At 35.0% G+C, this 13894-nt stretch overlaps 1 protein-coding gene across 1 annotated transcript; it reads right to left on the bottom strand.

The window, feature by feature from the left end:
• Positions 1–2995: 2995 nt before the first annotated feature.
• Positions 2996–11768, bottom strand: LOC143192396 (uncharacterized). Its single transcript, XM_076397746.1, has 8 exons — positions 11622–11768; positions 9122–9260; positions 8889–9053; positions 6519–6706; positions 6274–6453; positions 6096–6213; positions 3269–3400; positions 2996–3214 (listed from the first exon to the last, which is right to left on the bottom strand). Exons 1-8 carry the CDS (start codon positions 11634–11636, stop codon positions 3147–3149), a joined length of 1005 nt encoding a protein of 334 aa, XP_076253861.1. The 5' UTR covers positions 11637–11768; the 3' UTR covers positions 2996–3146.
• Between the last annotated feature and the right edge of the window lie 2126 nt (positions 11769–13894).

Below are 13894 nucleotides of genomic sequence, written 5' to 3'. Positions count from 1 at the left end.
TATTGTTATACATTACTAGCGACCCGCCCCGGCTTCGCACGGGTGCAATGCTGATACTAAATTAAATACACCACAGAAAAAATATGAACGTTGTATATAAAAACATAGCGGTCCGCTCCGACTTTGCACGGGCATAAAATATATATGCCTATGTCACTCAATGAAAACATGATTAAAATCGATCCAGTATTTTTGGTTCATTCATTACTGCTCTTGGCCTGCACGCAATAAATTTGGAGTAAAACAATTCCTCTTCCCCTATACTTACTATGAAGATTTCCTGCTATCTTTGGAATATCTAAATTCATACAATTTTTATTACATTACACATTTTTAAACGCAAATTTTAAATTTGTAATATCTCCGAAAATATTTGTTTAATTTACATGCTGTAAGGAACCATATTGATCTATATTAATTGCACACTGTATTTAAGGTACTTAATTCGATAAGGATTAATGCCGTATTGCTTAAAATAGCTTCGTAAATAAGCCATTTTCTCACGTAAAAAGTAAACAATAAAAATGGTTAATGTGGGTTATCCCTAAAAGATAAACATATACCATCGCGGACTTTTTTGTAGACCTTTTTATGGTGTACAATACTGTAGTACATTAATTTGATCTAACTCGTAGGGTTAGGCAGCGTTTTTGCTAATTGCTAAATAAGCCTAAAAAAATAGGTTAATTTACGACATCACGTTAGAAACCTCTAAAATTAGCAATGTTGCCTTAGTATATTATGCATGTATTATACATATAAACCTTCCTCTTGAATCACTCTATCTATTGAAAAAAACCGCATCAAAATCCGTTGCGTAGTTTTAAAGATTTAAGCGCACATAGGGATATAGGGACAGAAAAGGCGACTTTGTTTTATACTATCTAGTGATTACTTATTTTCATACAGTTAACAATATAATCGATGCTACAAGCATATATGTTATTTTCAAATAAAAGTTGTTTATAATCAATTTATAAAAAGTGTGTTTTCAATTATATATTTTTGACATAGTAGCGATTTTTGAGTAATAAATTTTTCAACTTCTTTTTCTCTGTGTCATCCAAATCGAAGGATGCTATTGTGGACTATCCTTTCCACATATTCAAACAGTTCTTTCTTGTACATTTTCTCGACTTGTAAAAATTGTAGTTATTCTTTACTACATCCCATAATAATTTGATTTAATTCAATATACAATAAAATGGAGGAAGATGTTGCACTTTGTGGCGACATTGTTTAGACATCAGAACTACTGTGTATCTTTATTCAGGCTAATACTAAAAAATATATTACAGAAAATACAATTAAACTTGTCATTTATATTTGAAGTAACAATTTGAAATACTTAAATAAATAAACAAAAGTTAATGTATGTTTTGCAAGTCATTCCTCAATTATAACCTTTACCGACTACTTGTTGGGATCTTTTTGTTGCATTTATATTTCTAACATTAATAGGTATGTATCTGCAATGAATTATTAAAAGATACTATGACTTACAAAACCTAACCAAATATTATTCCTACTTTCATGTTGGTCCATCCACTTTTGTTATCTTTACACTCTGTTTATTAACATCCAAGGGTGGCCTAATGTTCAGTTTAGAAATATTTTTATCTTTACACAAATCGACATAACAAGTCTCCCTTAATATTATTTTATGCTTGTATTATATTCTTTTAAAAGGTATGTCCGAAATTTGCATTAGACCTCTTCGTGGGTCTTGTAGTATTTAAATCTCATACTATTATCTTTATACTATTTAAATCCTATAGTTCCTGACAGTGTTTGAAGAGATGACTTATATCCCTCAAACAGCTGCATATTGCTGAGTTTTTTGGATGCTTGCCATACTAACAGTTATCTCAGTAAAAATTATGTTTATTAAAAAGACGAATCACTGTTTTAAACACTTAATGAAGTTATTTTTGAATAAATCTAATATCAAGGTTGTTTCTTTTTTTTTTTAAGAGATTTTAGTTATATTATTTATACTAATATTTAGTGCAACAGCAACGCAATATAAATATTGCCAATACAGAAAGTGAGACATTTAACGTCCGAACGCCTTTTGCAAGCTCGAACCCATGTTCAAACGTATTAGACAGCATGGTGTCTCTTTTATCCAGAATAAAATGACGAGGAAAATATTGTCTGGTATTAAAACGAACTTATAAACAGCAGTAGTCAATATATTATACATCTTGATGACGTGATTTCATCACTATTTTGGATAGAATATAAAGAACATTTAGTATCCAATACATGTGCTGTTGTAGGAAGATTTTGTTATAGGTTATCACTTATTTTACCATCAATTATATAATAGAAATATCTCAAATAATGGTCAAATAATTATCATATTGGCCAAAATATTTTGATTCAGATTGATTTTGACGATGTGAAGTACGAAAGAGTGTTTTGATTGCTTTTGTTTAATAATTTTGATGATATTGCAATTCATAATACTTTAATGTACAATATATAATAATAAAATACATAAAATTATTTTTATATGTATTGTATGTTGCATATACTGCAATTATTATTTCATTATTTCAAATTATTGTTTCATTTAAATCTAGTGACGCCATCTATTAAGATTTTAGATAATAAAGTGCGACAATATGTGGATAATAGTTAAAATAAAACGAGGTTTATTTTTTTATTATTCATTTATTTGTCACCGTATTTTATTCACAAAAATATACAGAAAATATATATAATAAAAAATAATACATAAAATATACACAAATAATACATCTGCACGAATATGTACAAAGACCGTGGCGCCCGCGAGACAGCCCCGCCGCCCTCGCAGGAATAAATTCGGGCATACGGCGACGACCTGCGCGTGTCTAAGTCTTCAGGACGCGAAGGCACCGGGGCTGCTGCCGCCCGCGGGCCCCACGGCCGAATTGCGAAATATTTTTTATCGCGAAATATTAGGCAACCAAAGATACGTATCTCTTACGGGCTAAGGAGAATGGGTGGGTGGTGGGAGGAGCGACGCGTCACGAAGCCACGCCTCCTACGGGTCATTCCGATTGAGTGATTCGATTCGAGTGATGCTGCCGCTGGGCGATGGGGAGGAGAAGGCGCGAGTCTGGCATCGCCGCTCCTCGAAAGGTCACGTTTGCTGATTAGTATCCGGTCTTGCCCGGTGGTCCGTAACTGCTGGATACGCCACCTCCGCTACCACCACCGATTCCTGCGAAATAATCCGGTTAAGACGCGTCTTAGGATGTTAGGACGGGATACTCACCTCCACCGATACCACCTCCGTGTCCGCCTCCGATGCCGCCGCCGTGTCCTCCACCGATACCTCCTCCAATACCTCCTCCGATACCACCGCCGATACCTCCGCCAATTCCTCCACCAATACCGTCACCGATTCCTGAAATAGAAATATATTAGTAGTTCCTTCAGTACTAATTACAACACAGTGAGTAAACAAATTGCCATGTTACCATGGCAACGGACAGTAGTCTCCGAATGACAGTGAGGTGGGAATAGGTTGTCAGGACACAATCGGCAGATGACCGACAGTAGTGACTATTTCTGGGGAATCCTAACCGGTATTCGGTAAACTTCGGTAGTTTCCGCCTGATTTTTAGACGTTGCCATTGTTAAAGTAAATATTTCTTCTTTAGTTAAAAGAAGGATCTGTGTTAAGTACAATAATTAAATGTAACTACTTTCTAGGGACTTTAGAGTTATGTAGTTGTCAGATATACAAAAGTATTAGTCAAGAGAGAAACCACGTTGTACGTTGTTGTTGTTTGTTATTGTATATAGATTAATTCAATAGTTCGTTTATATAGGGTCTTCAAATGATTAGATAGGTGTATTAAATAAAGCTATTTCTTAAAACTAAATCAGAGCATCTCAATTAAACAAACATCAACAAAACAAAACATCAACAGCCATTTACTAGCAATGATTTGTCCATGGTATTGGTAGGAACTCTATTTTGTAACGTTAAAAATGTTGTTGTTCATAGTTTATTTGTTCTTGTACTGTTCATATTTTCATTATAAATGGCAGGCAGTAATGGATAAATCATCGGTTTGTAAATATTGTCAAAAAAGCTTATTTAAATTATAACAGTTTTAATCTAGATACATATCCATTCAATTTATATTTTAATTTTGCAAATTGGATTCATTATATTTTAGGTAAAATTGACCCTACGAAAGTAAAAGGTTAAATAAATATGACTCTATGTCCATTATGTGAAAATATCTAGTTAAACTCACAGCTCGTTAATCGTGATCATCAAGTGAGAGGTGAGAGTTATAAAAATTTGACAAAAATATAACGGCTGCCAAAATAGCTGTTTAAATTCTAATGGATGCTATATTGGATGAAACCAGTTTAAGTAGTGGCAACCCTAAAAGACTGTAAGTTGATTTGTAAAGGTTCCTATAATATTCAGTAATAAAACTAATATTGACGGTATAAGTGTTGAAGCATGGGTAAACGACGTAAAAAAAACAGAATGTGTGTTGTTATATAAGCCACAATCTTAGTTTCTGGATACCTACCCTAGTTTAAAGGAAGAATATTTTATGTTCAATCATTATAAACAAAAGGCAATGACCCATAGACCAACTGTCCTCATTGGTCGTATTGTCAATAATCAACTTGATAATGTTATAACAGTTCACATATTTTTCAATATTTCCATTTCAATTAACTTTTCACAGCAGATTGATTTATATAAATTAATTTTTGAAGTGATATTTTGTGTGTACTTTTAGATAAATTAAGTGACGCTTGACAGAAGAACGAAATTGTCCTTTTCTGACTTTCCAGTTCAGTAAGGCGACTACTAACTAAATTAAGATAATTAAATCAACTAGATGTAAATTTACCAAACTAAAAATTCGGAAAATCAACCATCAAGGATTGGTATGCTAAATTTAGACTTGGAGAAATCGGCACCGAAGACGGTGAACGCAGTGGACGCCCAAAAGAGGTTGTTACCGACAAAAACATTTAAAAAATCCACAAAATAATTTTGAATGGCCGTAAAACAAAATTGAATGAAATAGCAGACACGCTAAAGATATCAAATGAATGTGTACGTCATATCATTCACGAATATTTTGGTACGAGAAAGCTCTGTGCAAAGTGGGTGACGGGTGACTAAAAACAACGACGACTTGATGATTGAAGATAATCAAGCGTAATAAACTGGAGTTTTTGCGTCGATATGTGACAATGTCCAAGTCCAATCGACAGTCATCCGAGTGGATTGCAACACAATGAACCTGCTCCAAAGCATGGGAAAACGCAACAATCGGCTGGCAAGGTTACGGCGTCTGTATTTTGGGATGCGCATGGAATAATTTTCATTGACTACCTTGCAAAAAGAAGGACCATCAACGGCGACTATTACATAACGTTATTGGGCCGTTTGAAGGACAAAATCGCCGAAAAACGGCCGCATTTTGAAGAAAAAGAAAGTGCTGCTTCACCAAGACAATGTAGCGTGTCAAAAATCCATCAGTTGAGCTACGAATTGTTTCCTCCTCCACCGTATTCTCCAAATCTGCTCACCAGCAACTATTTCTTGTTCTCAGATCTCAAAAGAATGCTCGCTGAGAAGAAATTTTCGTCGAATGAAGAGGTGATCGCCGAAATTGAGGCCTATTTTGAAGTAAAGGACAAATCGTACTACAAAAATGGTATCGAAAAATTGGAGGGTCGCTATAATCAGTGCATCACCCTTGAAGGTAATTATTTTGAATAAAAAAAAAACTTTTTCCAAAAAAAGTATTTTACTATGGTAGGCCGAGGACTTTTCAATTGACCTGTTAGGTGTTACGAATCTCACCGAGTCATTTAGTCAATAATAAAAAATGTGCTAAAAATTGTGAATTCGAATAGAAGAATCGACTAATGCCAAACCAACTGCACTAGACATTTGCCTGAAATTGCTTTATACACGTAATTATCAGAAGATCAGTATCTAAAGCTGTATTATTTTGAATTTAAACATATTTACAGATTTCAACATCATTAAAGATAACAATAATTAAGAATATTGAATTCTTTCAAATTATAACAAAAAATGGGACACTTACCACCGCCAATTCCTCCGCCGATACCACCTCCAATTCCACCTCCAATGCCGCCTCCAATACCACCTCCGATTCCACCACCGGCTCCACCTCCGAATCCACCGCCACCAACAGCGGTTTTCTGCAGAAAAAAAAGTTATCTCATCGAGCTATTTCACTCATAACGGCAGATTCTCTTTACCTGGGTCTTGTATCTGATGAAGTAAACCTCGGGCTTGCTGGGCTGCGTTGGTGCTGGCGTGGGGATGGTGATGTCAGGCTGTTCGTCGGGTCTCTTCACCAAAACGTAGACCAAGGTCTTCTCTTCGTTCTGTGGTTGGACTGGGATGACTGGGGCGGTTGGAGTTGGTGGACTTGGGGCCTGCAATCAACCACGAGCGTGTCGTGAATATGTGTAGGTATAAAATAAAAAATTGAGACGGTTACCTTGATGAAAATGATTTTGTAGTGTTTCTGCGCTTGGGCTACGGGGATTGTCCTAGGAGGTCTGAATTCCTCGGGCTCTGGTGGGGGAACGTGCACGTAGATGTGTTTCTGGATGGTGGTACCGCCGCCGCCACCGGCACCGAATCCACCACCGCCGCCGCCGCCTCCTCCAAATCCACCTCCGATACCTGAAGAAATGATGACGATTATAATAATTAACAGGTCAACTGAAAAGTCCCCGGCCTAACACATAGATGGCGCTATTGTAATTAAATCCATATATTTTTTAGTTAGCCCTAACCCTCAACAGATGCATGTATAAATTTGACACCTGTCGGATATAAACGATTTTCGTGGTTTCGCGTTGATAAAATATTACTTTTAGAAAAATCAAAGACATTAAAAAAATTCACAAACTGATTTTGAATGACCGTAAATTGAAACTAAATGAAAAAGCAGACACTCTATTTACGAATATTTGAGTATGAGAAAGCTCTGTGCAAAGTGGGTGCCGCTCGAGCTCACTTTTGACCAAAAACAACGACGAGCTGATGATTCGGAGGAGTGTTTGAAGATGATCAAGTGTACGCAACCTGAGTTTTTGCATCGATATGCGACAATGGATGAAACATAGCTCCATCATTTCACTCCGAAATCCAATCGTCAGTCATCCGAGTGGACTGCACAAGATGAACCCATTCCAAAGGAAAACGCAACAGTCGGCTGGCAAGGTTATGGCGTCTGTATTTTGGGATGCGCATGGAATAATTTTCATTGACTACCTTGAAAAAGGAAGGACCATCAACAGCGATTGTTACATAGTATTATTGGACCATTTGAAGGACGAAATCGCCGAAAAATGGCCGCATTTGAAGAAAAAGAATGGACTGCTTCACCAAGACAATGCACCGTGTCACAAATCAGCGAAAACGATGGCAAAAATCCATGAATTGGGCTTCGAATTGCTTCCTCATCCCCCGCATTCTACAGATCTAATCCCCAGGGACTATTTCCTGTTCTCAGATCCCAAAAGAATGCTCACTGGGAAGAAATTTTCGTCGAATAAAGAGGTGATCGCCGAAACTGAGGCCTATTTTGAAGCAAAGGACAAATCGTACTGCAAAAATAGCGATAAGCATTGATAATTCATCGTAGAGTACTACTACTATAATTCGCTTATGGTGCTACTAGTTGGTTTAATGTTTTTGTGAAATCCCATAGGTTCGAGCTGGCTTTACGTTTGACTGATAAACCAATCTCTTTGATTTTAGATCATATTGAGAATATATTCAGACTAACCAGTACATTTGCTTGACTTTGAGTATAATCTGCTCTGCTTTTTGTTTAACACGATGATCGAGATGGTTGTATACAGACGTGTTTAGCTGTTTCAGCTTGAGGAATCGGACATTCGTCAAGTTAGGTCAAGCTTCTAGTTCCTAGTCCATTTGTAGATATTGTTGACTGCTACTTATACTTTTTCTACAGCCTTAGACAGAGATACATATTTTGCTGTGATAATTGTATCCTCGGCAAATATTTCAATTACTGTTTAATTCGTTGTTGGGATATCGGTTGTATAGAGCAGATAGAGGGGTTGTCCCTAGACGCCATCTTGTAGTTCCCATTTTGTAGTTATCAACCAATACAGTTCTAGAGTTGCAAAACTTCATAACATTTCTAACCAAATCATGCCAACTCCATACAATTATAATATATGTGGCTTAGGTAAAAAGCTTTTTTCATGATATTTTATAATCTACTTCTACCAATTAGGGTTTATCTGGATTGGTCCCACTGCTTGGTGATTTGATTTCTGTGCCTACTGTGATGGTTGTACCATTGTATTGAACGTGATATCTCCTTTTAAAAACTTTTCACGTGACCGGAAATACGACATTTCCTTGATCAACGCCTACTTAAATGCTAAAAGTATTCAACGTACTGTTTGGTATTTGTATAATAGTTCGCTCAACCTGGTCTCTGGATGTACTGAAGAAATCTGAATATTGAAGTGAATACAGTTCAAATCAAGCGGGGCATGAAAATCTCAACATCAGCCATTCGAACATCATCTTTTATCTCATTTGATTTCGAGTCCTATGTAGTATTTTTCCGATTATTTTCGTAAATAATTTCGAAACAGTAGCTAAGAGTCGTTAATTCGTTCCTCGATAATTATTAGAGATGGGGTTAACTCAAATTTATCAAAAAAACATTATAACATTATAAAAATAATTTGAGAGACAAAGGCAATTTTATTCAACCAGAACCCAGAACGGAATATGATATCACCTAATTATGTATAATTTTAATTAAAGTGTTAACCATCTAAATGGAAATAAATACTAAAAACATAAAATATGTTACCTCCTCCGAAGCCACCACCGGCTCCTCCGCCAAATCCACCTCCGGCGCCTCCACCAAATCCGCCTCCGGCTCCTCCGCCAAAACCGCCGCCGGCGCCTCCGCCGAAACCGCCTCCGAATCCGCCACCGCCGCCATGGCCGCCGCCGAATCCACCGCTGAAGCCACCTGCGGATCGAAAACAAACGAACGAAGGTAGTTTAGCGAATCTCTAGGTGTCAATCTACAATAATCACCTCCGGAGAATCCTCCACTACCGGAACTCGAAAAACCACCTCCTCCACTAGCCGGAGTACCGTACGAGGTACTCGGGGGACTGTAGCTGTATCCAGCCTCGGGACGAGCGCTGGATAACGCAACTAGAGCAGATAACAGCTGCGGACAAAAATATAAGTTAAAATTAAAAAGTCTTATTTCTTCTTGATCATCAACTCAGGTTTTGTTGAAATAATTCTGTCATATAATTATGCTTTTAGGGTGATAATAATACCCACAATGAATAAATACCAAAAAAGGTTTAACTTTTGATAATTTAAAACCCATAATATGTTTTCAGACTTGTCATTACTTTTCATTAATAAAAATAGTAGTGTCGAAAAACAAGGATTAATATTTCACGTTCCAAATAAACGGATATTTCGAAAAAAATTATCCCAACATAACCCCTAATTTTAGATTATTTATAATCACAAAATATAGAAAAAATGAAAAAATGTGGATTAATATTTCATGCTATATAAATACACCGTTATTTCCTAAAATATAATACCAACGTAACCCCTAATTTTTACTTATTTTGAACGTAATAAATAAGCAGCAGTAAATTTAAATGACCAGGCTAAGATCATTTAAAAAGTTCGTAAAAACAGCGTTGAGAGCGATTAAAAAACAAAAATATATTTCAAAAACATATTAGAGAGTTAAATAGAATTTTCAAAAAAAAAAACGCGGATTGATTTTTCACGCCTCAAATATACGGTTATTTCGAAAAAATAATCCGGAATAACCCGGAAAAAAAGAAAGCTCGCCACCCGGATCCCATAGTATTTTCATTTTCGTTTTACCCGTCTCGCACTTGTCCAATACTAATTGGCGTTTCGAGTAGTGAAAATAGAAATCTAATATGCGGTTGTCTTTGTCGCATTCATCCTAAACACAGGTAACGCACGACAACCCGCGATTTTTTCTCCTTGTTCCATGGCCGTATCGCTTTCTTCGATCGCCATCGTTCCGGCGTGACCTCTACCGGCTTTTACTTCGACCTCGTCGTGACAAATGACGGCGGACGTCATTTGTTTCCTTTTCGTTGTTTCTCTCATCGTTGTTGTTAGCCGGAGATGTTTGTTTGAGAAAAAATAAATATCGGGTAATTATTTTTTTAAATAAATACATATAATTCGAAAAAAAACCTTCCACGACGTATTTAATTTATATTGTTATACGAGGAAACGATGTAGTAACGTTTAGAAATCTACGCGCCGTTTGGCAAGATGAACTTTCGGCGTTTCGCGTTATTGCGAATGGGAATCTTTACAGCGGATTCTTTTTTCATCTCCAGGATTGCTCGCGCTTCGTTTCAGACGCATTACGAAAGACATTTCCCACGATTTCACGTCTCTTGATGCAACTGCGTTTTCGCGCGTCGTTGAATGTGTTTCTCCTAGCCGCAGATGCACTTAATCGTTTGTTATTACCTCGGTGTCCAAATGAGAAAATCAAACTGCGATCAAAAACGAGAAATATTAACGTTTACTAAATAATAATTCTAACAGTGACAGCGACAGTGACATTTCTCGCCGCGACAACGTTCTTTTGTTTTTAATTATCATTAACAGAAACTAATACAATTATATTTTAAAGAATGGTTAGAATTGAATATATAGTGAAATCTGGCGTATCTAAAAAAATATTGTTAGCGAGATATATTAATTTAGGTTTTATTACGCCGATGCCTGTATGAAAAAAAACTAGAAATATTACTGTTTACTAAATAATAATTCTGACAGTGACGACGACAGTGACAGATTCTAGACCCGGCGGCGTTCTTTTGTTTTTAATTGTCGTTTACATAAACTAAAATAATTATATGTTTTAAGTCATGGTTAAAATTCAATTTGTGACGAAATATAACGTATCTAAAAAGCACCTTCATTCAGTTGGATATATTAATTTAATCTTTACATGGAATGAGAATAAATGTTTACAGCAAGGGCGAGACGGTTGATGTAAGAATTTTTTCGCTCAAAATTGGCAATTTTTGGAAGTTGTGATTAGAGTTGACGTTTGTTAATTTTGATAGATCATTGATGTAGCGGCGTTTTCTGTTTTAAGTGTGATTTTTTTACACAATTTAGACTATTTCTTACTAAACACTTATATGTTTTTAATAAGATACAGAATTAATATAGACATTTTATTGAAATTATTAAATTATTTTTAATTAATTCTAACTGATAATAACACAAATGGATTGACGATGACATAATGTGATTTAATTTTATGTAAAACCAAAAATTTTAAGTATTTTATTTATTTTTTTAGAATTATAGGTTAATTAAATAAAAAAAAGTTTTTTTTTATAAAAAATAATTCGGTGTCCAAATGTATAAAAAAACAAATGAATTGCTTGTCTCAAACCGAGTAACTTTTGGTTGTTATAGCAACGTGCGCGTTTGTTTCTATTTACCCTAGAGTAACGAAAGCGGTTTTAAAACAATAGAGGGTGAGTGTACGTACCAGAAAAGGTTTCATGGCGACGATGACACAAACAACGGTCAAACGATGATCCGAAGATGAACGTTATGAGCTTAAATAGTAAGAAATCCCCCCCGTGCCGGTCGCGTACGCTACCAGAAGCGCATCTCGGTACCTTCACTCTATAGAAAGAAAAATCCTCACTTTTACTATTATTTATTTTGTTTGTTTTTTTTATTGTTGCGGGCGCGCAATAGTAATAGCTGTCCGCATCGGTACGGTTCGTACGATTATATGAGGTTAGGGTTAAGGGTTGACGTAGACGTCACTTTTTTTGTTTTCGATCTCTTACGTCTTTTTTTTTGGTATAGGCCATGTAAACATTGGGTGGCTGTGGGTTTTGATTTATGGTTGACGTTTATTATTTTTGACGTTGAATATACGCTTTTGTTTTATATTTGATATTATTATTAAGTTTTCGCTCGTAAATCGTTATCTGTCGTCAAGATACTTATTTGTTTTCATTTCACAGTAGGAAAAAGAGACAAAATTAAAATACGTGTCTTTGGGAGTTTTTGTGATGTTTAAGTGACAATTGTTGTCATTCTGTCCCATCACTTTTTTAGGCAAGGCACACATGAAATTTTGTGGTTTTTAGTGCATGATTTGAAATTTGTTTTTCGTTATTACTTATTGATATTGTTTTATTTTCGAATGTCATTTTATGGTACAATACATTATGACACTGAAAAAATATTTATTTTTAATCAAATGAATTAACGTGGATATTTTTATTAAAAAATAAATGTGAACGTCTTCTGTCACGTATTTTTATATAAAAGTGACATAAAGTTGTCGACTGGTTGATGGTTGGTTGACGTTGACTTTTTAGGGTGTTAGATTGAAGTTTGTTAATTTTGACGTTTTGATGTACGATTTTGTTTTCGATTTGACAAGTCTTTTGTTATTTTAATCCGTACCGAATTCGTTATGAGTTCAGGGTTTGGATACAGAAAAAATAGAAAATTAACATTATAGGTATGTATAAAATTATATACGTAGGGCTATGTATAAACATATACTGTTTTTTAGACAGTTAACCTAGTTTTTCATATTGTTACTAACAAATCGACGATAGTAAAAATATTGGCCAGAGCGTAAACCCAAAATATGTTCAAATGGAACATTGCCTAAAATATGAAGGTAAATGTGACTATTCTATCATGACTATTAAAAATATGCTTATTAAAGTAGCATCAATTTTTGAGGGTTTAATTTATATAAAGAAATATATTTTGGATAACTAGCCATATCAAAAATATTGTGGGCATCAGGCTATGGTTAATTAGCCTAGACAGTGTGCATTTTTGTTTTGGATCTATTAGAAATCATGACTTCAAAAATATGCATGCCTTAACAATTGATGTGAAAAAAGAAGTTGAGTGAAATTTTTGTCTATAATCTGTTGTGACTAACTCTGTAGACCACGATGATATTCCTAGATAGAACATTGAGGAAATCGTTTCCAGAATAATAAAAGAAAAAGATAGAACGAACACTAATAGGTCCCATTAAATTAAGGGCACTAATAAAATATGAAATATAGTAAAGTAATTTTCCTTTTCGGAATTTTTTTTAAATTTAAAGTTCATTGGTCAATGAAATGTGACGTCAGCAATATCTATAGGAAATTTTATCAAAGAACCAATCAAATGTTTTCACAGCAAAATATTTTATTTACAGTTGTCTATGTGTTACTTGATTGTAACCCCATCTAGATATTGGACGTAGCAAAACGTTAAAAAGATCCATATTGAGTTTTTCTCCATGCATTTGGCGTTTTTGACCTTTACTATGGAGATATATAGTTTCATTTAGATGATATGATGTCTTTTGTTGATTAATTCATTCTTCATTTTGGATTGTTTTAAAGAAATCTCTGAACGTCAACAATCTACCCGTAGGCAATAAGTATTATTGTTTTATTTCCGTTATATCATATGACCATCCTAACATGTAGAAGATCACTTCAGTAAGTGATCTACAGTATAACTTATAATCTAAATCTTATTCTAGATAATATTCTAACTTATTTTAAAGTCTATTCTAACTTATTCTAATGACTATTCTAACTTATTCTAGAAATTATTAAATTTCCCTCTATATGTCTATTAATCAGTTCGTATGGTAGTTTGCGTTTGAGCCTACACAGTTCACTATCATCGCGCACACTTAACAGTTTGGCGAGTGCATTGAGATGCACTAATAGTCTTGCAGAGTACTTCGCACTAGTACTTCGCATCACATTCGTTATG

Source organism: Rhynchophorus ferrugineus, unplaced genomic scaffold (genome assembly GCF_030347505.1).
Source record: "Rhynchophorus ferrugineus isolate W39M unplaced genomic scaffold, kcgeb_rfMv2 rfM3, whole genome shotgun sequence".
NCBI classification, from domain to species: Eukaryota; Metazoa; Arthropoda; class Insecta; order Coleoptera; family Curculionidae; genus Rhynchophorus; species Rhynchophorus ferrugineus.
Note: the sequence above shows the minus strand (reverse complement) of the source record. Positions and strands in the feature narration are given on the sequence as shown.